General features: G+C 57.2%; 1 protein-coding gene across 1 annotated transcript in view; it reads left to right on the top strand.

Moving 5' to 3' along the window:
* The window catches only part of FGF18 (fibroblast growth factor 18), a 33,429-nt gene extending 7,926 nt beyond the window's left edge, over window positions 1-25,503 (top strand). The window contains exons 3-5 of the mRNA XM_023617246.2: window positions 5,838-6,018; window positions 17,611-17,717; window positions 24,402-25,503. Of these exons, the coding sequence (XP_023473014.1) occupies window positions 5,838-6,018; window positions 17,611-17,717; window positions 24,402-24,668 (555 nt within the window). The 3' untranslated portion in view covers window positions 24,669-25,503. The remainder of the gene's footprint in view (window positions 1-5,837; window positions 6,019-17,610; window positions 17,718-24,401) is intronic.
* The last annotated feature ends 403 nt before the right edge of the window (window positions 25,504-25,906 follow it).

Below are 25,906 nucleotides of genomic sequence, written 5' to 3'. Positions count from 1 at the left end.
GGTGGGTGGGGCCGTCAATCTAAGCCCAGCTCTGAGTGGGGGGGCCCGGCCTTCCTCCTCCTCCCTTTTCTGTCCAGGGCTGCCAGCTGGGGGAAGTTCATGGGCTCTAGAGCCAGAGAGGGGTTCACATCTTGGCTTTGTCACTTTCTGTACAACTTGGGTGAGCCCCTTGGCCTCTCTGTGTCCCCCTTTGTCACGAGGATGGTAATTACTGCGACCTGCGCAGGTCGTGTGAGGCATAAGGAGACGGTCCCTGGAAAGTGCTTACCTCAGGCCCTGGCGCTGAGCGCGTGCCCGCGGAGTGGGAGCCAACGTTAGTTTCGCTCTCAACGATAATAACAACCCGCGGAGCACTGGGGCTGGCAGCAGCGGCTCCTGGGCTGAGTCCAGGCTGCTCTCGAGGAAGAGTTTGGGGAGCTGCATTCTGGGGTGGAGAGGGGTACTGTCTCTACTGGGGACGGCTCCTGGAGTCGGGCGCAGGGCTCAGGGTTGAAGCCAGGATTCGGAGATGTTCTGAAAGCCTGGCACAGCTGGCCTGCTGCTGCTGCCGGAGGAGGCAGGCGGTGGTGGAATGTGGCCGGAAGTCTGTGGGCTGCCCCTCCTGGGACCAGGGAGACCCTCCCTTTCTGGGCAGGTTGCCTAGAGACAGGGGCACCGACCTGCCTTAGGAGGCCTCAAGGATGGGGAGCGGGGCAGAGGGGCAGTCTGACCCCATTCCTCTCTCCTGGGTGGGGACAGTGAGCTCAAGGCCCTCAGCCCTTTCCTGTTGAATCGTCCCCCCAGTCCCTGCCCCACCGTGGCTGGTGGCTGGGACCAATTCAGTCCTGGAAAGGGGAAGGAGAGCAAGCAGAATGGAAGCAGGCGGAGGTGAAGGAGTGCAGAGCTTGGGTTCCAGACTGAGCTGGGTTTAAATCTTGATTCCTTTTCTCACCAATTCTGTGACTTTGGACAAGCGATGTAACGTCTCCGGGCCTGTTTCCTCATCTGTAAATGGGGCTAATAATCATGCCACCTCATGGGGCTGCTCCAAGCATTACACAGGCTAATTCATCCAGAGCGGTTCTCAGCACAGAGGAGGTGCTCCGTAAGGAGTGGCTGTTTAGAAAACAGAACGAAACAAAAAAGGAAAAAAGTCATGGCTATTGTTGCTAATAGAATCTCTTTCTGAGGTAAACGTTATGAACAGTCCCCATGCTGCTGATGGGCGAGCTGAGAGTCACGGAATCAGATAAGCTGGTGGCGTGCAGTGGAGCGGGGTCACACCTGAGGTCGGTTAGTGCCGCTCATTGTGCTGCTGAATTTGTGCGGGGTGTGCGTTTCTGTGTAGGTGATGGGATGTGGCGGGTGTCTGTGGGAGGTGGGTGTGTGACCCAGGAGGGAATGGGAAGCCCCCAACCGGCCTTCGGAGTCATGAGTGGGCGGGAGGCAGACATCTTCAGCCAGAGGGAGCACTGGTGGCTGTCGGATGCCCCAGTGGGAGGGGGCCTGGGTTGATGTCTGGAGGCCGGCACTGGGGTGGGTGGGGGCTCACCCCAACCTCTTTTCACCCTGGGCCGGTTCCCACCCAGGTGCCTGAAAGAGGAGGCTTGGAATCTAGGCAGGGGCTGGATCCTTGGGGACCACATGTGGATGCTGTCCTCTCGGTACCAGGGAGGCAGGCAGAGTGTGGAGCAGGGAAGCGGCCTCCCCTGGTGCGTTAGAGCTGCCAGCCCTCAGAACGAGACTCAGCAGGAGGCCATGGGCTCTGTGCCCGAGCACAGTGTTTTTGCCGGGCCTAGAGCAGAGCTGGGGGAAGATTTGAACCCATCGGGCCCCTGTTGCCTCTGTGCAGTTCCTGAATTGGAGAGTGACTGTTTCCACCAGAGTCTAAGCCGTCAGGCAGGAAAGGGGTGGGCCGGGGGGTGATTGGGGTATCAGGCTGCAGGGGGACCCCACTATAGGCCACTCTGCTGTGGGAAAGCTACTTTGACCCACAAGATAATCTGCGTGTGTGGGGTGGGGGAAGGCAGAGCTACAGAAGGCTCCTTCCAGCTGTGCGAGCGGCCGTCCCGCGTGTGCCAGCTCTGCTCGCCTCGTGTGAGAGCCGTGGCAATTTGATTCTTTCACCCTGCAGCTCTTCAACGGCCTTGAAGATTGTGCACCTGGAGGGCGTCAGCCAGGCAGAGAGCAGCTCTCTTCCAGGAGGCCTGGAAGACAGGCCCGCTCTTAGGCAGTGAGGCCAAGTGACCGACCACCCAGCTGGCGGGAAAGGAGGAGGGAGAGATTGTTCCTGGGCCGCTTTTCGTGAGCTCTGCAGGCAGACCCTGGGCTCTGTGGCCCTGGAGAGGTGCCTCTGAGGCTCCGCCTGTGAAACAGGCTGTACCTGGTGCCCCCCTCCGTGAGCGGCTGAGGGAATTAGATGAGGTGCCACATCCGGCGAGCTTCGTAGCAGGGTGCCTGGAACGGAGGACAGCTTAGCAACTGATGGCTTGAAAAACCCCCCTTGCCCTCCCTCGGGTGGGCACTCTGCTTTTCTGGGTAGTCAGTGGGGGGCTGACTTTAGCCTCCAGGGCTCCGTCATCCTATCCACGGTCATTTAGCAAACATTTGCCAGGTGCCTCCTCGGGGCAGAGCTGGAGATCCAGGGATGAACGAGACAAGCTGGACTCTGGGGACAATAAGCCATTACAGTGTCCAGAGGCCCTAACCCAGCCTGGGCGGGAAGCAGGAAAGGTTTCCAGAAGAGGCACCTGAGGGCAGGGTTCCCTGGGCTGAGGACCCGGCCTTTGCACAGGCCTGAAGCCCCGCCCCCCGCCCCCCCTCAGGTCTTCCCAGGGAGCCCAGAGGTCTCTTTGCCTTTTCAGGAGAATGGACTCTGCTTCCGTGTCAGAGGCCACCCCGGCTACCTCCCTAGGGATTGATCTGGCCACGGAGCGTGGCTTAAATGGTGGAAGCTGGGCAAGATGGATTGTTGCCCTCACATCCCGGGGAAGGGCCACCGGATAGCCCTGCTGACCCGGGGTCGCCTGCACTGCCCTGTCCAGCGGGCCAGGGAGAAAATCGTTAATGGGAGGCTGGCTTCTGGGGCAGGGCAGCGCCCCTCTGGGACCCGGGGCGAGGAGATTGGTTTGACCTCTGGTCGATAAGGTCTCCTGTGAGCAGGAGGAGAGCTGGAGGACAGGGAGGGCGGCTGGAGGCCTGCCCTTGGGGGAGGGGACAGGGCCGGGCCACCTTGGGAAGTCTTTCCAGGGAGGTCGAGGGCCACGGGTCAGGGGTCTTCAGGACACCTGCCCACCAGGTGTGGGCCTCAGGCGGCACTGGACTTCTTTCCTCCTCGAGCATCAAGATGTGAAAGGGGGCAGGTCCCAGGTATCAGATCCTGGCTGTGAATGGGGACAGGGGTGGTAGAAGTGGAGGATGTGCGTGCTTGGCGGGCCAGCGGCCAGGCCCTGTGCCCTGAGGCTGTGTGGCTCGGATCAACCGACTTAAGTTTTCTGAGCCTCGGTTTCTACATCTGTTGAATGGCAGTCAGCATTGAGCATTGATTCAGATAATCAAAAGCAGTAACGTCTTCCCACAGTGTAATCTGTGCCGAGGAAGTGCCCTGCGGTGGGACCGGGGAGCGTGATGCGCTTGTGTCCCCAGGGAGCCTCTCACAGGCTGCTTGATACTCTCAGCATAGCCCCACTGAGTGCTTCCTCTGTGCCCGAAGCTGTTCTAAGACTTGCTGTGTTTAATCACAGCAGCCCGTGAGGTGGGTGCCCTTGTCATCACTCTCGTGTTACAGGTGAGGAAACTGAGGCACGGAGAGGATAGTCACTTGCCTAGGGCCCCTCAGCTAGGGGAGGGCACACTCTGGGTTTTGAACCTGGTCCTGCCCCTGATGGCACTGATGGGGCAGGCGGGGCCCACGGGTCAGGCTGAAACCAGGACTTCGGGGCTGCAAGGACTGGGCCTGACTCTGCCATTGCGCGCTCTGAGACCTTGTCAGTTCAGCTTCAGAGCCTCAGTATCCTCATCTATATGGTGGGATAATGCTTCCACCCTGGGGCAGTAGTGAAGGATAAGTAATGTGGCCCAGCAGAAGTGCCTGGGGTGGGAGGACATGCACAGGTCAGCGGGGGGACAGAGACCCTGGGCTGGGCGTGGGGTGTAGCAATGAGGAGAACACTGTCCCTTCCCTTGGGAGCTCACGGCTGAAGGGTGAGACAGATGTGTGAGCAGTCGCGGTCCCAAGGGCTCTGCCATGGCTGAGTTGGGGCCGTGCTCTCGTGGCAATGGGATCCTGCGTGTCTAGCATCCTGTCAGACCCTGTGGGCACATGGAACAAACCCAGGTCGGGGGCACTGTGTGGGCTTCAAGAATTGTTCGGCTTCCTGGTTAAGATGGGATGGGACAGGCACACAATTAGCGGGGCATAGGAAAACCTAATTTAATGCGAAGTGGAATGACAGGACTTCAGGTCTGTTCAATGTTCATTCATTCAACAAACGTTTGAGTTTCTACTGTGCTACGTGCTGGAGACATAGCAGCGAATAAGAAAGAGATAGCTCCAGCTTTCAGGGTGCTGCCAGTCTAGCCGGGGGAGACAGACAAACATCAGACAAAGAGACGTTAGGTGGGGTTGATAAATGTTAGAAAGAAAAGCAAAGCATGGTAGAGGGATGGAGAGTGACAGAGGTGGGGCTGCCTCAGAAAAGCAGTCAAGGAAGGAAGGCTTGTCTCAGGATGTGACGTTGAGCAGAGACCTGAATGAAGTAGAGGAGCCAGAATGTAAAAATCTGGGGAAGAGCATGGAAGCAGCGGGAAGAGCAAGTGCAAAGGCCCTGAGGCAGGTATGTGCTTTGTGTTTGGAATGCTCAGAGGCATAGTAAGGCAGCCAGTGTGACTGGTGGGGCTGGTGGTAGGAGATGAAGGTGGAAAAGCAGTCAGGGGCTCATCCTGCAGGGCCTTGAGGCCACGGTGGGGACCTTTATCAAAATGTGATGCGTGATTGGGTTTGGTGGAGGGTAGACTACCAGGGGGCCAGGATGGACACAGGAGGCTGGTGAGGAGGTGGGTGCAAGTTGTCCAGGTGAGACGCCATGTTCTGGGAAGGGAAACAGGAGAGATCCGTGCTGGTGTAGCCAGAGGCAGCTTCCCGGAGGATGCGGTCAGCTGTGAACTAAACCTCTAGGGGTACAGGGGATTTTGACAGGAGATGCAAAGCCAAGGCTTCTCCGTGAGGGGCTGGGGATGTGTGCAAATGCTCTGTGGTGTGGGCAACTATGAGGACCCTTGGGGCGTGGAGCGGAGAGCCCCCAGCATCAGCTCCCGGGGACTCATTCCCAGGATGGGACTTGCCAGGCCTCCCTTCTTCCCCACCGTGCACCCCAACAGCAGCCAGATGCCCTCCATCCCTCTCCGTCTGGTACTCTCCTTCCCACCTGCTCACTTTGTCCTCACAGCCACCCTGGGATGGAGTTAGAGCAGGGGCTCTGCTCCACTGTTTTGCTGGGAAGGAATCTGAGGCAGAAGAAACCAAGGTCACATGAGAAACCTCCCCTCCATACTTCCTGCTTGAATTCGGAGCTGTGGTGGAAAGATAGCAAGCTTTGTTGTCAAACAGACCTAGGCCTGATTCTTAGCTTTGCCACTTCCTGGCTGGGCCACCTTGGGCAACTTGCCACACCTCTCTGAGCCTCGGTTGCCTCATCTGTGAAATGGAGGTGGTAACGGGGGCAGTTATGAGTGTATGCCAAGGCCTGGCCCCAAGCCAACCTAAGGCAGCCCTGGCTCTTTTTGTTGTGCACGGGGCTCTTGCATGCAGGGGACCCAAGACTTCCAGGTGGCTCACAGACGCCCCTTTCCCTGCCCAGGTGCTGGCGGCCGAGGAGAACGTGGACTTCCGCATCCATGTAGAGAACCAGACGCGGGCTCGGGACGATGTGAGCCGTAAGCAGCTGCGGCTGTACCAGCTCTACAGCCGGACCAGTGGGAAGCACATCCAGGTCCTGGGCCGTAGGATCAGTGCCCGAGGCGAGGACGGGGACAAGTATGGTAGGTGCCAACCCCTTTCCCCCCTTCCATGGACACACTCTCCCGGGCCTCCCAGACCTGAGTTCAAATTCCAGCTCTGCTGTGTCCTGGCTGTGTGATGTTGCACCCGTCCCTGAGCCTTTCTGGGCTTCCATTTCCCCATCTGTGAAATGGGGAAAGCAGAGCACATCCCTCATCCCTGAGAGCCTTGTTGGGAGCCCTAACCGAATGCCCCATAACTCGTGGGTATCAGTGGCTTGCCTGGGGACGGCCTAAAGCACGTGGCTACGCCCTGCGGCTTTGCTCCACCAACTCCAGATTCAGACACTCGGGGTGGGAGCCTCTGGATAATGCTTTTTGGATGCTCTTGGTGGTGGTGGAAATTGGCTTGGTGTGTGTGAGTGCACATGTGTGTGCTAGCGTGTGTACATGTGCATGTGTGTGTGCTGGAAGCTTGAGCTTGTGCACCTGTGAGGCATGGGCACTCACAGGACCTTGGGCCACAGTCCCCTTAACCTGCCCTTGACCCTGGAGCTGCCCAGCCTTCCTCTGGGGTGTTTGGGAACCATCCCCTGCCTCGGCTGCCCCTGCAGGGGGCTGGGAGGAGGGAGACACCCTGCTCCCCTCCCTCCCCAGGCCCCCAGCCCTCAGAGACCTCAGCAGTGAGCGAAGCGGCAGGATCCAGCTTGCCAGAGCTTGGAGGGGATCTGGGGAGAGATGCTGAGCAAACACTGACCATGCCCCTTCTCAGGCCAGGTTCTGGGTGGTGTCCTAGGCCCCAGCCTCGGGTGGCCCAGGTGTGGGGCTAGGCGGGGATCCGAGTGTACCCTGCGGGCCTGCCAGCCTGAGCTTTTCTGGGACGATGCCCCCCACCTGCCCGCCAGCCCCTGCCCATTGCAGTCAAGATGTGACAACAAGACAAATAATTTCTTGGACCTTTTATCTTGGACACCATTTATTTTCCCTCAGCCCCGGGGCAGGACTGACCTCATGGTAGGGCCCAAGAGTGGCAGCTGCACCGTCACTGGGGGCTGGGCCAGGCCAGGCCAGGCAGGGCTGGGCCACGCTGGGCTCTGAGTCTCCAGGCCAGCTGCCTCCCCTCCCTTCTCTCTGCGCCATCCGTCTTCACTGCCTCGGTCCCCCTCCCTCCTGCTTGCCCCTTCTCCCTTTCTCAGCCTGGCTGTTTATCCTTTTATCTGGGCTTCTCGCTCTGAGCCCTTCTCCCTTCCTTCCTGGTTCTCATCCTTTCCCCTCTCGGTCTCTGTCCCTCTCTGTCTCCCTGCTCCCCATCATCTCTGTCCTCCCTCCCTGGGACCACAGCTTTCCCATCCGTCCTCCTCACCTCTCCCAGGCCCTCTGCTGGCCGCCTCTCTGGGGCCTCCCTCTCCATGCCCCTCCTCCCAGGACGCCTGGCTGTGCTGGGCAGACCCAGGTGGTGGTTTTCCCTGAGATCTGCTGTCCAGTTGCTGCCAGGGACAGGGCAGCTGGCTGGCCGGGATGGGAGGGAGGTGCCCTCCTGGGGAGTCCCGGGAGCTCTTGCTGGCTCCTCCGGGCTGGGAGAGTACAGGGGGGTCAGACTCTGGTCTGAACCATCTGTCCACGCCCTGAGACAGGAGGCAGGAGCTCAGGAGGGAGAGAAGCCCGGAAATGGCTGGCCCCTCGCTCCAGAAACCACTTGCCCTCTCATTTCCTCTGCCTGAACTGCAGACTCAGGGAATCTCACCTGCTATGTGACCTCAGGAAACCCTTTGCCTTCTCTGGGCCTCAGTTTCCCTTCTGTATAGTACTAGGGGACTAGAGCAGTGTTTCTTAAACATTAACAGGCGTGTGAATCACCGAGGCATCTTGTTAAAATGCTCCTTGATGGGTTGGGTCTGGCGTGGGGCCTGAGCTCTGCATTTCTGACAAGGTCCAGGTGATGCTGAGGGACCATGCTTTGAGGATCCAGGGACTAGCCCATCTTGGCCGCCCCTCCAGCTCCACAAGCTCTAGGATTTAATAATTCTCTCTCAAGGAATATGTTTATCACTCCTCCAGCCCCCCAACACCGAGGGCAGCGCGAGGCCTTGCTGGTTGCTGCTGCTGCTCCATTTAAATGTCGCATTAGAAACGCAGATGAGGCAAAGGGACCCCATCTGTGAGCCCTGGGAGAGGAAGTGAGACAATGGAGCCAACTGAGGCTTCCAATCTAGATAATCAATACAAATATTATTGGGAGGCTGATTTATGTGGCCAGGCTGGGCCAGGAGGACAGAGCTGTGTTAGGGGCCTGTCCGGCCTGTGGGGGAGGGGCAGCCAGTAGTCCCTGTAAGGCCAGGGGGCCCAGAATGGTCCAAGAACCTGCTCCCTCCTTCTCAGGGCTGGGTCCAGCTGAAAGAATGATGCAGTCTGGGACTCGCATTCATACACAGGTAGAGTGCAGGTTGGGAATTTCAGCAAACACTAGGTATAAACAGCATGCCTACAAATGCCTAGAATCTGGAATCCCCGCAAACACTTTGAATCTCAGATTCGATGGCATCCTCAGGGCCTTGGCTCCATGGGTGGGTGCAAGGTGCAGGCCCACCTTTGTCTGGGAGCCCTGCCCGGGAGCTTTGGCCTGCTTTGTGCAGTGGGCCATCTCTGGTGTAGTCTGTGTAGATGTCAGTGGGGCTTCCATACCATGCTATGCTGCAAGAGGGTCTCCCTGTGGCCCCCTAAAGCATCCCAGAGCATTCTCAGGGCTCTGCAGGTGGGCTGGGCTCTGGAGGGAGAGGTATGCTGGCCAGGGGGCTAGAGGCTTAGGTAGCAGGACACCTGGCAGGTGGGAGGCTGGAGGGAGGGCCACCCTGCCCACCTGGGATTATTACATCAGCCCTTCACCTTCCTGCCCTTGGTTTGGTCACCTCAGTCCTGCAGGCAGTTGAAGAAACGGCACTGGACCAGGAGGTAGGACACCTGTGTTCCAGTTGCGGCTCTGCCTCTGAGCAACCCCCAGAGCTTGGGACGGGCATCTCGGGCTCTGGGCTCAGGTTTCCCATCTGCCACGTGAGGACGAGAAGGCCCCACCGCCTGCCTCCGGGGCGGGCGTGCTTAAGCTGGGGATGCTGGGGGCATCAGCCTCTCCTGGCTGCAGGAGCAGGGCCGTGGGGCCGGGACTCGAGTCTTAAAAGGGGAGAGCCAGGGGCCAGTGGGGCCTGCTGTCAGGGCGGTGTAGGGGCCCTAGCGTTGGGGAGGGTGGGGCGGGGGCATCTCTGCTTTCATAAGCCTCATCATCGATATTCCTGACTGCTTTCATTTGAAAAAACAACTTCTCTACTTCATTTAAAAAAAGGATAAAGACAAACTAACAACGTTTTGCCGTGGGCCAGCCTCCCAGGACTGACAGTGGTGAGAAGAGCCCCTGAGCAGCCCCCTGGAGGGGCTGTGTCAGCCAGGGAGGTGGTCTTTTGAGGGGTTCGGCTTGTAGACCGGAGTCGGACAGGATTTGAATCTCAGCTCCACAACTTTCGAGCTGGAGAGCTTGCATCTGAGTTGGCCTTTCTGACGCTGCTTCCTCGTCTGTGAGACGGGGTGACTGAACTGAGAGAACAGCTCATGCCCAAAGTTACATGGTTATTACAGCAGGAATGTCAATAATAGCCACCTGAACTCATTGCTGTGTGGGGGCAGGGGGTTACCGTCATGGGCTCAGGACGGGGTGCCCTCTCAGGAGCTGGCCCCTGGGGCTTCCAGGAGGGACCCTGCCTCCGCCATCAGTAGGACCCTGGCAAGTGAGCGCAGGTGGGAGAGGCTGCTTCAGCGCGATTCCAAGCAGCAGGGGCTGGCTGGCCCAGCGCTGGCTGCTGTCTCAGCCGCATGAGGACGGCTCTTTGGGCCCTCCTGTTGGGTATGGCCTCGTCTTCTCTCAGTTCACACCTGGCGTCCCTCACTCAGTCCGCACAGAAATACTGAGCACTGGGATACAGTGCTGAGTCCCACAGGTCCCGGGCTGGAGCCCTTGCTCCTTCCTAGGGGCTGACTCTGAGTCGGAGGAGCCGAGGCCCCTAACTTTCTCTGTGACACGGGCCCTCCCTGTGCCTGGGTTTCCTCACGGTTAATGGGGGCGGGGTGCCAGTCTGGCTTCCTCCAGCTCGGGCATGGGTGAGTCCGTGATTCCAGCTGGCCGTGTTGCTGCTGTTCAAGGTCACAGGGAGTCAGGCTGCCCCAGCATGGGCCCGCCCCATGGGCAGCCTCCCCGAGTCCCACTGCTCACTCTTGTCCCTCTGAGAACGTGAGCTCCTTGAAAGCAGTGACCCTTCTGTGTGTCCCCATGTCTAGGACAAGACCACGAAGAAAGCAGGCCCCCACTTAAAGGGTACTAGATGAATGAATAAAATAATTACTGAGCAACCCAAAGCACAATCAGGGGCTGACTTGTGTGGCTCCCACAGGAAGGGATGTGGGGTCTTCGGGGGCAGTGCTGAGCTGGTGACGAGAGTGGGAGGGTCTCTTCTAGTGCCCATTTCCCTCTTTCTGGTACCTGCCGGAGGGCTGTGTTTGAGCAAGGAGCGAGGTCCGTTGGGCTGGCTGTGTGGCTGAGTCAGCTGCCCCCTGAGTCTGATGCTCCACAGTCCACTCTCCGTCTGGCAGTCTAAATGTGACACTGTCCTTCAGCTGCTCCAGGCTCTCGTCTCACTTGGAATGAAATCCATGGCCTTGGATCAGCGGGAAGGCCAGGTGGCCCAGCTCCTGACTCCACTGAGGCCTCGGGCTCCACTGCCCGCTCCTTGCACAGCCACAGCACCCCAAGCAGGTTCCAGTTTAAGGGCCTTTGCATCCTCAACCTGAGGATGCTCTTCTCCCAATATCCTCATGGCTTTTGCTCCCTCGTTTCACTTAGGCTATTGTTTGGTTGTCCCTTTTCAGGGGGTTCCCGTCTCTATCCCCTCCTCGGTATATTTCTCTTCCTAGCACTTATCACTGTCTGACTTTCTACGGGTATTTAGTTATTTGCTCTCTGTCTCTCCTGTTATAATGCAAACTCTTTGAGGGTAGGGCTCTTGACTGTTTTGTTCACTGCTGTATCCCCACGCACAGAACCAACACAAACAGGTGCTCAGTATATGCTTGAGCCAATGAAGGCATGGTGACCCACATGTGTGACTGGGAGTGTGGACGGGGTCGTTCCCCCTGGGGCAAGTGCCTGGCACAGAGCTCAGCACACAGTAGGTGCTTTGCCAATCAGTGCTCCCGCTCTCCTCCTCTTCCTCCCCCCTCCTCTGTTCCCCCTCCTCTCCCTCCCTCCTCCTCTCCCATCCTCCCTTCCATCCTTCCAGCCAGCCTTGCAGCCGTGCACCGTGCAACAGGGATACAGCGAGCAGCAGGCCCGCTTCCCCTAGGGACCCTCCCAGCTGGGAAGGGGCATTGGTAGTTCAGTCTAAACCCCTTGCCCTGTGAGCTCATGTCCCACAACTTCTGTCCCCAGTGAGGAGTGGCCACCCTCATCTCACTGTCTCTGGAGCTGAAATGGCCACACTAGAGCTACAACCAGGACTAAATATAGCTCCTGATCAATCCTATTGATTTTTCCCCTCTTCATTTCCGGCGAGCCCACGTGGCCTGTGAATCTCCTTGGGGGACTTTAGGAGAAGGGGAACGGTGGGCACCTTTGGAGAAAGCCATAATGTGTATGTGTGTCTGTGTGTGGGTGTGTGTGGAGAGTGATGCTGAAACATCTCCAGAAAGGATTCCTTCTCCCCCACCTGCACCCCTCGCCCTTCCTCTGGAGCTGGTCCACCTTCGGGGGAGGCAGGGAGGGGGTACTGATTCGGCATGACCGCCCAGCACCTTTTGTGACAAGGACATTTGCTCGCTGGAGGACGATGCCTGGAGAGCAGCCAGCAGCACTGTCAGCGTTGGCATCGTGGCAGCCAGCACTCAGCTGGCCCTGATGGGGGCCGCTCTGCCCAGCCTCTCACGGACCCTCAGCTCCCTCTTGCTCTCAGAAGTCTTGGGGGGTTGACCCTGAGGCAGGGGGAGAAGCAGCCCGTGTTCTGCAGCTCTGTTTTCCTGGGCTCCCTCTCTCTAGTCCTGTCTCCTGTGCCTCTCTGGTTCTCAGGCTGCCTCTCTGTGCCTTTCCCTGCCATCTCCTACCCTTCAAACCAAAAGTCTTCAAAGTGAGGCCCTGGGTCACCCCCCCCCCCCCCCAGGAGGCTTAGCTAGGGAATCACTGGAATCAGTCAGTCAATCAATCCATCAATATCACTTCTCTTCCCTCTGTTATCGCCGGCCTGTGTGTCTGTCCTGCTCTGCCTCCGTACCTCTGTCTGCTTCCCTGTCTCAGACTTGCTCTGGAGACACTCTGCCTGTGTTCAAATTCTGGCCCTACTGTGTGACTCTGGACAGGTAACTTAGTTGCTCAGTGCCTCAGTTCTTCATCTGTAAAATGGGCTTAATAGTTCCCACCTCATCGGGCTGTTGTAAGGATCTAATGAGACATTCCATGTCTGGACTCTAAGCACAGTGCCTGACAGATGGTAAATGCTCAAAGAAGTATTAGCTGCTATTTTTAAATTATCATTGTTACTGCACACATTTAGAGAAACAGGGAGAGAAAGAAACAAGGACAGCATGAGTTTTTCATAGAAAGGGCTTTCTTTCCAGCTCCTTTTCCTTCCACTCCCCCTTTTCTCTTTCTGCTTTCCCCTCTGGAAGCTGGAAGGAGGGCGTGGGTCCTTTGGGCTTTTCTCCCTCCTGCTGTCCTCCTGGTCCCCAGCATGGGCAGACACAGGGCTCCTGCCCTATGCTGGTCCTGGGAGGCTGGCGCTGTGGGCTTTCCTTACAGGGGAGCTTGTTGTGGGGCCCCCATCCTGCACTCACCCCTCCTCTGGTTCATAAAGCCTTTTCTTCCCTTGACCAGATCTGAAGCTGTTTCCTGCCTCTCTGGCTGTGGTCTGAACCCAGCCTCTGGTGCTCCTAAGTATCGGCTCAGAGGTGACCCAGGCACCCGTCCTCCGTCAAGGTCGTTTGGGAGTGGAGCTGGGGAGGGCCGGGCCCCAGCCTTTGGCTCTGCGGACTTCGCCACCCGCAGGCCTCTGCCCCAAAAGAGTGAAGTCAAAGAGAAGAAGCTCCCTGCCAGCCTTGGTGTTCGCTCACTCGCCCCTCCAGGAGAGGCACTGGCATGGAGGAGCAGGGCGGGGAGTAGGCAGCCAAGACCAAGACTTCCGGGTCAGCCTGCCTGGCTTTGAATCCTGCCTGGGTTTCACTCCATCACGGTGTGACCTTGGGATTCAGTTTTCTCACCTGTAAAATGGGGATAATAGTAATGATTCTAAACTCACGAGACTATTGTAAGGGTTAAATGAGATAATGCATATAAAGTAGTCAGAACAGTGCCCAGCACATCATAAACTCTAAATAAATGTAAGTTACTGATACTTCCTAGAGGGGCAGAACTGCAAGAGGCCTTGGAAGTCACCTAGGCCTGACCCAGAGAGGGATCAGATTTTTCCCTTTGACACACAGCGAGTCAGAATATGTGATAGTAACTGGAGGCTGGGGCTGGGTGGGCGGGAGCTCAGAATTCCGGTGAGTGATGTGAACGACCCCAGGGAGAACGGGGCAGCCTAGGAAATTGACTGTGGGATCAGAGACTGGGTTTGAACTCCTGCCCTGCTTTGACCGGCTGTGTGCCTTTGGGAAAGTCCCTTCACCTCCCTGAATCTTGTTTTCTTTAACTCTTAAATAGCGTTAGTCATACCTACCTCACAAGGCTGTTTATGCGTTTACTAAAATTTACCTATTGGTCATTTCCTGTGAGCCAGGTATGGGCTGGGTGCTGGAAATCAGTGGTGCATGAGACAGAGGAGCCCCTGCCCTCATGCAGCTTACCCTCGGGTGGGTAGAGACAGATGATCAAAAAGGCAACAGAGCAGACAGTTTGGAGAAGAGCTCTGAGGAGAATGGAGCAGGGCATGGCTAGAGCTGAACTGGGGAGGGTGGTATGACATCGGACAGCATGGCCAAGAGGGGCCTCTCTGAGGAGGTGATGTTTGAGTGACAACCCAGGAGATGAGAAGCCACTGTGGGAAGCTCTGGGCAAAGCCATCTCCAGGCAGAGGGAACAGCAAGTGCAAAGGCCCTGAGGTGGAGCATGCTTGGTGAGTTAGGGAGGAAGGGCAAGGAGGCCTGTTGGCTGGAGGGCTGTGAGCAAGGGTGGGAGGTGGGGACGGTCAGCAAGCCAGATCACGTGCCCCTTATGGGGCCCCATAAAGAGGCTGGGTTTTAAGTGGATTGGAGATCCCTAGGAGCCTTTCAGGAGGGAAGAGACATAATTAATCTTATGTTTTAAAAGGAACCTTCTGGCAGATGTGTGGCGGGGAGGCTGGTGGGGGGCAAGAGTGCAGAGAGAGGCAGCTGTTGACTTGTGCAGCCTGGAGGGGATGCTGGGGTGGTGGGGAGGTCCAATGAGGGGTGGCGTGAGATAATGTCACCGACTCCTCCTGCCTGGCCTGGTGCAGGCCTCGAGAAGGGCACTGAGCCGAGACGAGGTTTCTAGCTCCTGAGGGCTGCATCCTGGGGGCTTGGGTCATGAGAGGGGGCAGCCTGAGGCTGAGGACCAGGCAGACTCCGGGACAAACCTGGCCTGGGTGGGTGGGGTCTCCCTCTCTCTCTTTCTCTCTCTCTCTGAGAACTGCTGCTGCTATTACTCCCCAAAGACTTTACATAATTCTGGCCCAGCTCCCTCCTGGTTATGTCATGCGCTGAGTGGGGTCTAGGTCACTCCATGGCTTGCTGTGGTCGGGAGAACAGACTTCTGGCTCCCCAGGCGTGGCAGCCCGTGCAGAGCCTCCCCTCGCGGGGTGGAGGTGCAGTCCCGCCCCAGCCCCAGGCCCTTTGGACGGCTCAGGCAAAGGCCGGGGCTCCCCGTGGGGTGCTGTGGCTGAGGGGTGGTGGGGGCTTGTGCTTTGAGCTGTGTCTCCCCAGAGCTGGGGGCCCTCCCCTGGAGCCCAGGCCCCAGCAGTAAGAGGCAGGCAGACCTGATGTCAGCCCCTCCTGCTGGCTTGCTTCTCTGAACCTCAGTTTCCTACACTGTAAAGTGGGGAGGAAAACACCCAACCTTGTGGGATGTGTGACTTCAGTGGGCTCCCATGGGAGCCAGATCCGGCACGCAGCAGGCGCTGCTCTGAAGACAGAGGCCCGGGCATGAGCCGGGAGAGGGGCAGACAGAAGTCTCCCCCTCAGACTCACTTGGGGTTGCCTGGGCCGCAGCGCTGTGGCCTCACCCCTTTCCTACAGTCTCCCATCCGTGCTCCTCTCCTAGACCCAGAGAGAAGCAGAATATGGTTGAGCTCCCACCCTCCCCCCGCCCTTGCACAGGTAGGGAAACTGAGGCTCGGAGGGGGTGTAGCTTGCTCGAGGTCACACAGCCCAGGATGGTGATGCCAGAAATGGAATCAGACCCCATGAGGCCCAGCCCCAGGCATTTTCTGCTGCACTTCACAGTGTGGGATCCCAGCACCCCTGGAGTATGCTGAGGAAGTCGAGGTCAGAGGGCACGCCATGGGGAGGCCGGTTCCGCTCCCGCTCTGCCCTTTTACGGACATCTGATTTTTTCCTGCTTTTTTTTCTTTCGGGACAACAGCTTTGTTTTGCAGTTGTTAGGAAACTTAAACAACAGTTACCGTGTTTCCCCTCCCCGGCCTCTGAGAAGAGGGTGCTAGGCCCTTTGCAGCCTCATTTTGTGTCATCCTCAGAATAAGCATTGAAGATTAGGGATGACTATCCCTATTTTACAGGTGAGGAAACTGAGGCCCAAGGTCATGGAGTTGGCCAGTGGGGCAAGGGATGCGTGTCCAGGTCTGTGCATTCCAGGCCTCACCTTTCCCTCGCACGGGCAGCCTTCTTCAGCAGTTCCTGGCGTGGGGACCTCCTGACCCCCGACACTCCCCATCTTGGGTGGGACCTGAGCTTTGTGAGCAGATGCAGAAAGCAAGTCCCAGAGCTGCTGTGACGTTCGGCCCTGGGGTCCCAGGGACCCAGCTACCAGGGCGAGTTACGGAGAGTTTGAATTAAAGGGGAGCAGGGAGGATGAAGGGCTGGTACCCCCCTATCTGGGGGCTGGTGAACATTCCCCACTCAGTGTTTACTAGGGATGGGGGAAGGCGCAGAGAAGAATGTGCCCCCACCGTGTTTCTAGAATTACTAAATTCTTGTTAGATCTTTAAATTTTATGTAAATTCTTCTTTTTTTCCTTGGAAAGGTGGGTATCATATTTTAATTAGTAGCGGTGTCAAAGGAGGGCTAGATTAATTATTGGAAATCCTGACTTCCAGATGGTTTTAATTTTCACAGCAGGGCACCAGGGTATATATTTTTAAATTTTTTTTATTAAAATCATACCTAGTGTATTTTAGGGGCACTGAGGTACACTCTTTGTGGCTCCAAGGATACTGTATTTAAGGCTATGATTTTTGTTATGGAGAAGCAAGTCCCTTGTCAATGAAATTAAAATTTTGTGGGTGAGGGAGGGGCAGGTGCTGGGAAGGAGAGGGTCAGGAGAGGGAGGTGAGGAATGAGGGGGTCACAGGCGAGGAAGGCAGCTGGTGGGGGTGGGGGAGTGGGGGATGGGGGGGCGGAGCCAGGCACAGGGATTCAAGACCAGAGAGGAGAGCTCAGAGAAGGCGCATGGCCTACCAAAGTCACACAGCACCCTGCTGGGGAGAAAATGTGAAGTGGCAGAGGGACAAGGGAGGGTCTGGACACAGCAAACCTAATCAAGGGACAGTCACCCTTTGGCCACTTGGTGTCCTTGTTCCGTTAGGGCTTTGGGGACCAACTCTGGACACCTCCATGCTGAGGGAGGCTCTGTGGGGCATGAATGGTTTAGCGTGGGGTCTCCCACCCCAGACCAGGAGGTATTGGGTCCTGACTGGGACTTCTGGGCTCCTGGGAGTTAGTCACCTTTCAACTCTGGTGGCCTTGATTGAGGCAAGTGGACTACCCTGGTCGGCCTCCCTTCCCCAGGGGCCTCCACCCTCCCCTCCCCGCACCTCCCCACTTCCAAGAAGGTGTGCGGGGAGAGGGGACACTAGCAGGGGTTCCAGATGTTTGCCCTGGAGAAAAGGGCCTCAGACCTAAATTTTGGAGGAAGTAGCTTGATGTACCCCAAGGAAGGGTGTGTGTGTTTACTTGTGTGTGTGAGAGTGAGTGCATACGTGTGTGTGTGCACGCGTGCGCCCATGTGTGCTCACGTGCCATCTGTCTGTCCCCTTTTTCCAGAGACTGCTGCTTCTCTGGGGTTATTTGTATGGCTGGCTGTCCTGCTTTGGGGAATGAAGTTGGGGGCTGGGGGAGGTGGGCCATGGGAGAAGGAGGAAGGCACACAAGGGGTAGAACTCCCCTCTGGCTGGGGTGAGCTGGGTCCCAAGTGGAGCCCAGAGAGGCTGGGTGGTGGGAAAAGGCGAGGACAGATTCCTTCTCCCTGCCTGAGGGGCGGGGTGCTCCAATGGGACCTGTCAAGGCCTCCCCCATTCCTGACTTTAAGGGAGTGGGGGGACCAGGGACAAGGTCAGAGGTCATTTCACTGAGCCTTAGGCTGCACCATTGCCCCTGGTTAAACAATGTGACTTGTTCTCCTTCTGCCTTTCGAAGCCCAGCTCCTAGTGGAGACAGACACCTTTGGTAGCCAAGTCCGGATCAAGGGCAAGGAGACGGAATTCTACCTGTGTATGAACCGGAAAGGCAAGCTCGTGGGGAAGGTGAGTGATGGTCTGGGATTCCCGGGGAACTTGGGCGGGCCCCCCCCCCCCCCCCCCCCCCGCAGCTCTCGGTAGCTGGAACAGTGTGTCCAGGGCGTCAGCCCTAAATGGAAAACAGTCCCTGTGTGCATGTGTGTGTGTGTGTGTGTGTGTGTGAGATTTCCCCTGTAATCTCTTCCTTTCACCTCCACCCTCTTCTCTGTGCCTGCAGCCTGCCAGGCCGTGGAGTCCGTGGCTGTGACTTTGGGGAGCACACAGGGCTCTGATCTCTCCAGGTGGATGTGGAGCTCTGGCTTGCTCCGTAGTGGGAGAATCCTCCAGGGGCTCTGGGGCTCCCCGCCTGCATGCACCTGACGTCTGGGAGCAGGGAACCGCAGGCCAGTGGCTGGGGCGGTGGCGTTGTTTTAACAGTTGCCAAGGGTTTACAGCGCGTGCAATAGCGCCTCCGGAACCCACAGACTCGTCAGCGCTGGGCCCCACGGTTCTAGCATTTCAGGAAGAGTTTATTACTCTGGAACCGGCCAGAGAGCTGCATGTAAAATATTGGGGTGAGGGTGGGGGTGTGGGTGGGGTGGAGCTATGTGCCAGGGGTTCTGAGCCTCCACCGGTGCTGCTGCTTGGTGCCCCTTTTTCTCCTGGGTGTGCTTGTTTGTGAAGTTCGCACACTCACTTCCTTTGGGTTTTCCACTGGAAGGTGTTCCTGGCAGTAGCTCTATGGTGGACCATGCTCTGCATCCCCTTCTCTCTGCAAGAACCGTGCTCACCTCCACATCCAACTTGTATAACGGGAGGGGGGCTTCTGCTGGACAGGTGGAGGAGGGGGTGGAGGGCAGACCCAGATTCCAAGCAGGATGGCTTCTCCTGCTTGGGGCAAGGCCCTGGCTGATCATTTGCATTTATTACACCTTGTTGAGAGGAGGCAGCAAGACCCCTGTTCTTGTTTAAGCCATGGTTTTGATTTCCTGAATCCCCTGTCTCATCCCTCTTCCCTTCCCCCATACCCAAGTGGCTGGGGAGGGTGTAAGAGGCCAGGGAGCTGAGCCGGGGTATTTGCCCATTATTATTTGTTCATAATAAGGTACCAATAGCTTCCGTTAATTGAGCCCATACTTTCAGCCAGGCACCGGGCAACAATGCTCCCAAATGGCCGCGTGGGGTTGGTACGGCGACCATCCCCATTTCACAGAGGAGTAGGCTGAGCCTGGCCAGTCCCCTGCGCTTGTCCCAGATCCCACACTAGAGCTGGGCGGGATTCAAAGCCCAGCTTGGAAAGCAAAGATTCCAGCCCGCTGCCCACACCAAGTGAAGCCTCTCAAAGAGCAAAAGAATAGGAATCCGCTCGCGCAAACGGCTGCCAGGGGCGGTTCTGGTTAGCGATGCCCTCTGTCCGGGCCGGGCCGGCCTGGCCCCCGTGTCCTGGGCGCGCTTTGTTCCCCGGCCCCTCCCAGCCCGACCGGCTCTCGCGGGCGGATCGCGCTCTGTCCTCGAGCGAAGGAGGGGCGGCAGCCCACCGTGCGGCCCGCGCCCCTCCCGCCCCGTCTGCGCGGTTCCCGGCATCCTGACCCCAGGAGGGCCGTCCTGGGGTCAGAAAGCAGCCCCATCCCCTCGGGCCGCTCCCCGCCGCCCGCCGGCTGGCCGCTGAGTCACCGCTTCCACAGGAGCCGGCTCCGATTTCCTGCCCCTCGCCCTCTCTCCCGTCATTAATGCTGGGGACGGTTCAGCTGGCAGCGCAGCCGCGGCCCGCGGAGGCCCGGCCCCTCCTGCCTGCCCCCTGGCCGCGGCTCCCCCGGCGGCGGCACCGTCTGGGGCTCCTGTCTCCGGACCGGCCCGGGAGGCTGCACGGGCACCCCCAAATCCACCTGTCCCGACCTGGCCCCGGGCGGGTCCCCGCCGTCTAGCCCAGCGCCCCACACTCGCTCTGGCTCCTGCCACCGCAGGCCCTGGGGTTGCTGTTCCATCAGCGACTCCTTGGCCAGGCAGGCCCAGGTCCTGGGATTACCCCTCACAGCTGGGCTGTGTCCTCTCCTTTCCTGGCTCCTGCCTCCCTTCTGGCCTCTACCTTCCCAGGAATCGTTCCTTCAGCTGCCTCAGGCGGGGGTTCCCAGCCTCAGGCTCCTCCTCTAGGCCTTTCCCCACTGCCCACCCTCAGCTTTCTGAAGCACAGAAGGATCGGGTCCCCCCTGCCTGCCACTCCCAACCCAGCTCTGAGCCAGTCCCTGGGTCCTCACCACCTCCAGGAGGAAGGCCATACTGCCTGGGGGGAGGCTCCCCGGCCTCATGGCCCTGCCACCTGCCCTCACATTCCTTGTGCCACAGACGCATGGCACTGCCAACCTCCACTCCCTGGATGGGGCCTTCAGGCTTTTTACATGCTGTTCCCTCTGCCGGGACAGCCCTTCCTCATCCGTCTGCCCCGAGTCTTGGCTCGTCCTTCAATAGCCTCTAGCTTCCCTCACCCCTGTCAGCGCACCCACCCCGGACCCCACAGCACCTCACACCACCCTCTGTCACTCGTCTGCTAACCCCGTTGTCACTGTCTGTCTTCATGCCTACATCCCCCACTAGACTGGGAGCTCACAGAGGGCCCCTCTGGATCCGTGCCTCCGCCCTCCTCGTGCCTGCCCAGAGGGCTGCAGGGGCACCCAAGAAACAGAAATATGGTTCTTGTCTTTGGGGGATTGACTCTTAACCGATAGCCAGAATTATCCACATCACAGCCCAGAGAACCAAAGTGCGCTGGCCTCGCTGAGCCTCAGTCTCCTCTCCTGTAAAATGAGAATGACGACACTGGCACTTAGGAGGCACTTGCTTACTTGTTAAATGTGGGTCCCCTCCCTCTTTGAAGCCAGGTCACAAAGTCACTCCTTCACCGTGGGAGCCCTTGGCCTCAGCTTAGGCTCTGGCTCCCTTGGAGTGGTTCACCAGGATGGCTTTCTTGGGCGGTCTTGACCCCAGGTGCCAACCCTGCACTATCCGGCCGCAGCTGGGCACATCATTGAGCCCCAACAGAGCCTTCAAGTGCTCCAGGCCCTTGGCTGTAGCTGCTCCCTCTGCTGCATTGTACCAAAGCTCTGCCTCCGAGCGCATCTTCTCCCTTTCACCTCTCTGGACCCCACAGCCGTCCAGCCCAGGAGGCAGTACTTCCTTTCATTCCATCAATAGTTGCTGAGTGTTGAGCACTACATACTAGGCACTTTTTCCCCATCTCTAGAGATTTTACCCAGATTGACTTTTTTCTCATCTGTCCCCTCCTGTGTGATCACTGGTGGGTCCTCTTTGGGGCAACATAGGGTCCCAGGCCCTTTCAGGGCAGGGGGTACCTTGCCCACCACCACTTCCTTGTGAGGACCGCTTTGATTGTGACTGGAATGCGACTCCACATGCCTTAAGCAAAAAAGGAATTTTTTGCCTATGTAACTAAAAAATGTGTAGGGGGCTAGTCCTAGTTTCAAGTAAGGCTGTATCTAGGGGCCAAACGACATCATCAGGATTCAGTCGTCAGATCAAATAGAAGGAGTAGGATTCCAGTTTGGAAAGGCGGAAGTTGGAGGTGGCAGTGGGGGAGAGATGATCAAATTCTACTAAATCACCAAGGTTCTGGGATGGGATGTTCACTTACTCTCTAAATACTGAGGACCTGCTTGCCTGAACCAATTGAGTCAGCATTTCTGGGGGTGAGGGCAAGCGCAAGTGTCTTTACAACTCTGCGGGCCGTCGATCGGCAGGGTCCTCGAGGTAGTCCGGAGCAGAGGGAAGGGTTAAGCCCAGGTGCTGCCTGCCGGTAGCTTCTTATCCGCTGTGCGTAAGTTTGTGGTGGGGAACTTGTGACCATCATGGGTCCCGTGGCTCCTCCCAAGGGGTTCCTGAGCTCCAGGGTGTTGGGAATTTCAGCCTGAAGGTGAGCTCCACAACCGTCATAAGTAAACCCGACATGTGTGAGCACGTGTGCCAGGCCCCCTGCCAGCCCTTGCACATCCATGAGCTTGCTTCATGCGGATGGTGGCTGTGTGGCTGGAGGAGGTGAGGTGTTTGGACCAGCAGTGCCTGCTCTTGCGCACCCTTTCTCCTCGTGGACCTGTCGGGAACTGGACAGAGGAGAAGCAACTGTAGCACAAATGCAGGTTGAGAGCCCGGCTCTGCCGCTCACAGGCTCCATGACCTTGGGCAAGGCCGTCTGCCTCTTCAGACTCTGTTTTCTTCTATCAGGTGCAGTCTACCTCAGCGAGTTAAGAGGATTGAAATAATGGCTGTGGAAATGGCTGGCCCGTGGTTGGCAATCAATAAATGTGGAATGAATGAGTAGGGAGGCCAAACGGGCCAGGCAGAGAGCTCCAGCCCTCTGCTCGCTCTGTCCCCTTCTCATGACTGTCTCTGGGACATTAGTAAGGGATCCAGGAGGCAGAGTCTATTTTCTGTTAGATGAAGACCCTTTCCTGTGTCACCCCCACCATTTCTCTCCCAGCAGAACTCTCACCCATTCAACCACAAGTGCTGTGGGCACCCCTGTCTGGGGCTAAGGCCTGTGCTGAGCCATGAGAGTGACTGAGGAGTGGTCCCAACCTCCTGAAGCTCTTGGGCTAAAGAGGAGGCATGCAGATATAGAATTGCTCTGTTGGGGGGTGGGAGGAGGAATGGGTGCCAAGGGGATTCAGAAGATGGACTATGCAAGTCCCATAAAGCTTGATGCTTGAATGGAGTCTTGAAGGAAGAGGAGGAAATGCCCAGGGAGATAGGTGGCAGTCAGGGAAGGCTTCTCAGAGGAGGTGGTTGCTGAGCTGAGCCTGGAAGGATGAAAGCAGTTTTCCAGGCAGCAGCAGGTATTCTAGGATGGGGAAACAGCCTGGCGTAGCCCTTGTTCAGTTTGCTCTGACTGTTCCATCCAGACTGGCCAAGGGACCTGGATGCAGGTTGGACAGGCAGCTTTCAGAATTATCCATGGGGGACCCTGAGCCCAGAGACCACTCCCCTCGACCCACCTTGCAGACATGCCCCGGCTGCCCTCGCCAGAGTCCCTCACTGCTCACCTCCCCCACACTGTCCTCTGGGTCCCATGTGTCTCCCAGGCCCACCCTCTTCCTGCCCTGCAGCCTCCTCGAAAGATCTGGTCCTCCAGACAATGTTTTCTTACCCTGCCTGTCCCTTTCTGCAAAGTTCAGCACTTTGTCTGCAGGGCCTGAGCTTGCCCTCCGCTCAAAGGTGAACGTTCCTGGAAGCTCCAGCCCGTTTCCCACTTCAAACAAAAGGCTGGAACTTGCACCTCCGTCTCCACACACAGCCAGACCGTCGGGCTTCCAACTTGGCTGGGCACCCGTCCGGAACGAGGAGTGGGCCCGGCCTACATTTGGAGATGTTAGCTGGAAACTCAAGTGCTGCTAATTCAGCCTTCCAGCTTTGTCTTTCCCACTCTTCCACATGGAGCCGTTCGCTGTCTCAGGGAGGCGGTGCCAAGCCCTGCCCGCCCCCCCCCCCCCCCCCTTTGCCAGGTCAGATCCCAGGAGGGAGGCCAGACCCGTCCGGACCACCTGATCTTCCGAAATGATTTTGCAAGTTCATCCTGTGCACCAGGCTCATTTATGAGCGTCGTTCCTCGCAGTATCTCCATGACGCAGGGGTCTTTGTCCCCATTTGGTAAGGTGAGGAGTCTGAGGTTGAGAGAGGGGAGTTAACGAGCCTGAGGTCACACGAGGAAGTGTTAGAGTTGATTCAGCTTCTGACTGTGAATCTAGGGCTCCCTGGCCGGCAGAACAGAACGAGTCTCCTAGGGAGTTTACACGTCTGCTCGGGAGTCTGAAATCTCCCAACTGAGGGCACAAGCTTTGGAGTTTGGCCATGCTGAAGCTCTTATTTTTGGAGGCGCTCGCTCTTCACAGCCAACATTAAAATGCACCACATCCCACGTTAAGTGTAATTTATTATCCAGCGGTGGAGTTGAGCGGCAGTAGGGTAGCCGACTTCATGTCAGGTTTTGTGCACATCTCTGGAGACTCCTTTCTGTTGCAATTGCTAGAACACAATCTCAGCTGGTTTAAAGGAAGGGAGCTATTATGGGCCCACATAACAGTGAGAGAATGAGCTTCAGAGGCAGCTGGGTCCAGAGCCCAAAGGGTGCAACCAGGACTTCGTTTCTCTCATTCTCTTCCTCGTGGCTTTTCTTCCTCTGTGCTGGCTTTGCTGTCAGACGACATTTCCCCTTATGGTGATAAAACGGCTGCCTTGCTTCAGCCTTACGTGTTCCCCACATTTAAATCAACCTATGTTTTGGGGGATTGCTTATAGGAGGGCCTCAAGGAACACTCGATTGATTGGATGGCTCAGGCCACATGCCCAGCCCTGCACCAATCACTGGGAAGTGGTGTTTGGATTGGCTAGATCTGGGTCTCTTGTTCCGGTAGAGTTGAGGTGGCAGCCCCTGCCTTACAGGGTGGAGAGTGGGGAAGGGAAGGATTCCTGAATGATAATGGGAGTCTGTTACCTCATTGGCGGGTGGGGAAGGATGCAGGGGCCAATATGACACATCCACTCCACAGATCCGGGAAATGAAATTGCTGCGGCCAAAGCTTGGGGCAGGCTCTCTGTGTGCCACTGCTCCAAGCCTGGGCCACCCGCCCGTGCCCTCTCCAGAGAGCTCTGCCCCTCGCTCCCGCCCTCTCCCTTCTCACCGCCTCCTTCTCTCTCCCCCTGTAGCCTGATGGCACCAGCAAGGAGTGTGTGTTCATTGAGAAGGTCCTGGAAAACAACTACACAGCCCTGATGTCGGCCAAGTACTCCGGCTGGTACGTGGGCTTCACCAAGAAGGGGCGGCCACGGAAGGGCCCCAAGACCCGGGAGAACCAGCAGGACGTGCACTTCATGAAGCGCTACCCCAAGGGGCAGACGGAGCTGCAGAAGCCCTTCAAATACACCACGGTGACCAAGAGGTCCCGGCGGATCCGCCCCACACACCCCGGCTAGGCCGACCACGCCCCCAGGCCCCCCGGCTGCGCCCACACTCACAGAGAACTGCATCAGAGGAATATTTTTACATGAAAAATAAGGAAGAAGCTCTATTTTTGTACATTGTGTTTAAAAGAAGACAAAAACTGAACCAAAACCCTTGGGGGAGGGGGAGCGATAAGGATTTTATTGACTTGAAACCCCCGACGACAAAAGACTCACGCAAAGGGCCTGTTGTCAACGCACAGGTGCTTGTCTCTCTAGGAACAGACAACTCAAAACTCGTCCCCAGAGGAGGACTTGAATGAGGAAAACGACACTCTGAGAAACCAAAGTCCTTTTTCCCAAAGGTTCTGAAAGCATAAAAGAAAAAAGCGAAAAAATAAGCAAAAAAAAAAAAGAAAAATAAGAGAAAGTAGTACCCGCCCCCTCCCCCCCCCCCAACAAACTCCCCCTCCTCCCCAAGCCCCTATCCCTGCCCCAAACTCCAACAAAAATCGCTCTCTGGTTTGCAGTCATTTATTTATTGTCCGCTGCAAGCTGCCCCGAGACCCCGCGCAGGCAGGGCTGCCCCTCGGAGTTCTCGGCGCCTCAGCTTCCGACGACAGACGGCCTCGTCCAATCACGGTGACCCTGCATTGCTCGCGGTTCTGGAGGATGCTGCTACCCACCTTCCGTGACTCCCGTGACCTGGTACACCAATGATAAGGGAATATTTTAAAACCAGCTATATTATATATATTATATATATATAAGCTATTTATTTCACCTCTCTGTATATTGCAGTTTCATGAACCAAGTATTACTGCCTCAACAATTAAAAACAATCGACAAATTATTTAAAAAACCGTGAGGGAGTGGTGGCTGGGGGCGGGGCGGCCCCTGTGTGTGTTTCCTTCTTCCGGTCTGTGGTCTTTGCACCGAGGAGGGGGGCGGGGGCTTGCTCATTCATTCTTTCACTGGTTCATTCAACTGGCTATGCTGCCAGCACGTGCTAGGCCCTGAGAAAGCAGCCGAAAGGAAGCAGATGGAGACCTTGATTGGATGGCTGATTCAGTCATACTGTTCGCATATGTCCACTCGCACCTCCTATGTGCCAAGGGGTTGTTCTAGGCACTGGGAATTTATCAGAGAACGCACACAATCCCAGCCAGTGGCGAACTTCACGTGCAGTAACCCACTAATTTATTGCTTCATTCGTTGATTGACTGATAGCGTCCCTTATTCAACATATGCTTATTAAGCGCTTACTAAGT

Source organism: Equus caballus, chromosome 14 (genome assembly GCF_041296265.1).
Source record: "Equus caballus isolate H_3958 breed thoroughbred chromosome 14, TB-T2T, whole genome shotgun sequence".
Lineage (NCBI taxonomy): Eukaryota > Metazoa > Chordata > Mammalia > Perissodactyla > Equidae > Equus > Equus caballus.
Note: the sequence above shows the minus strand (reverse complement) of the source record. Positions and strands in the feature narration are given on the sequence as shown.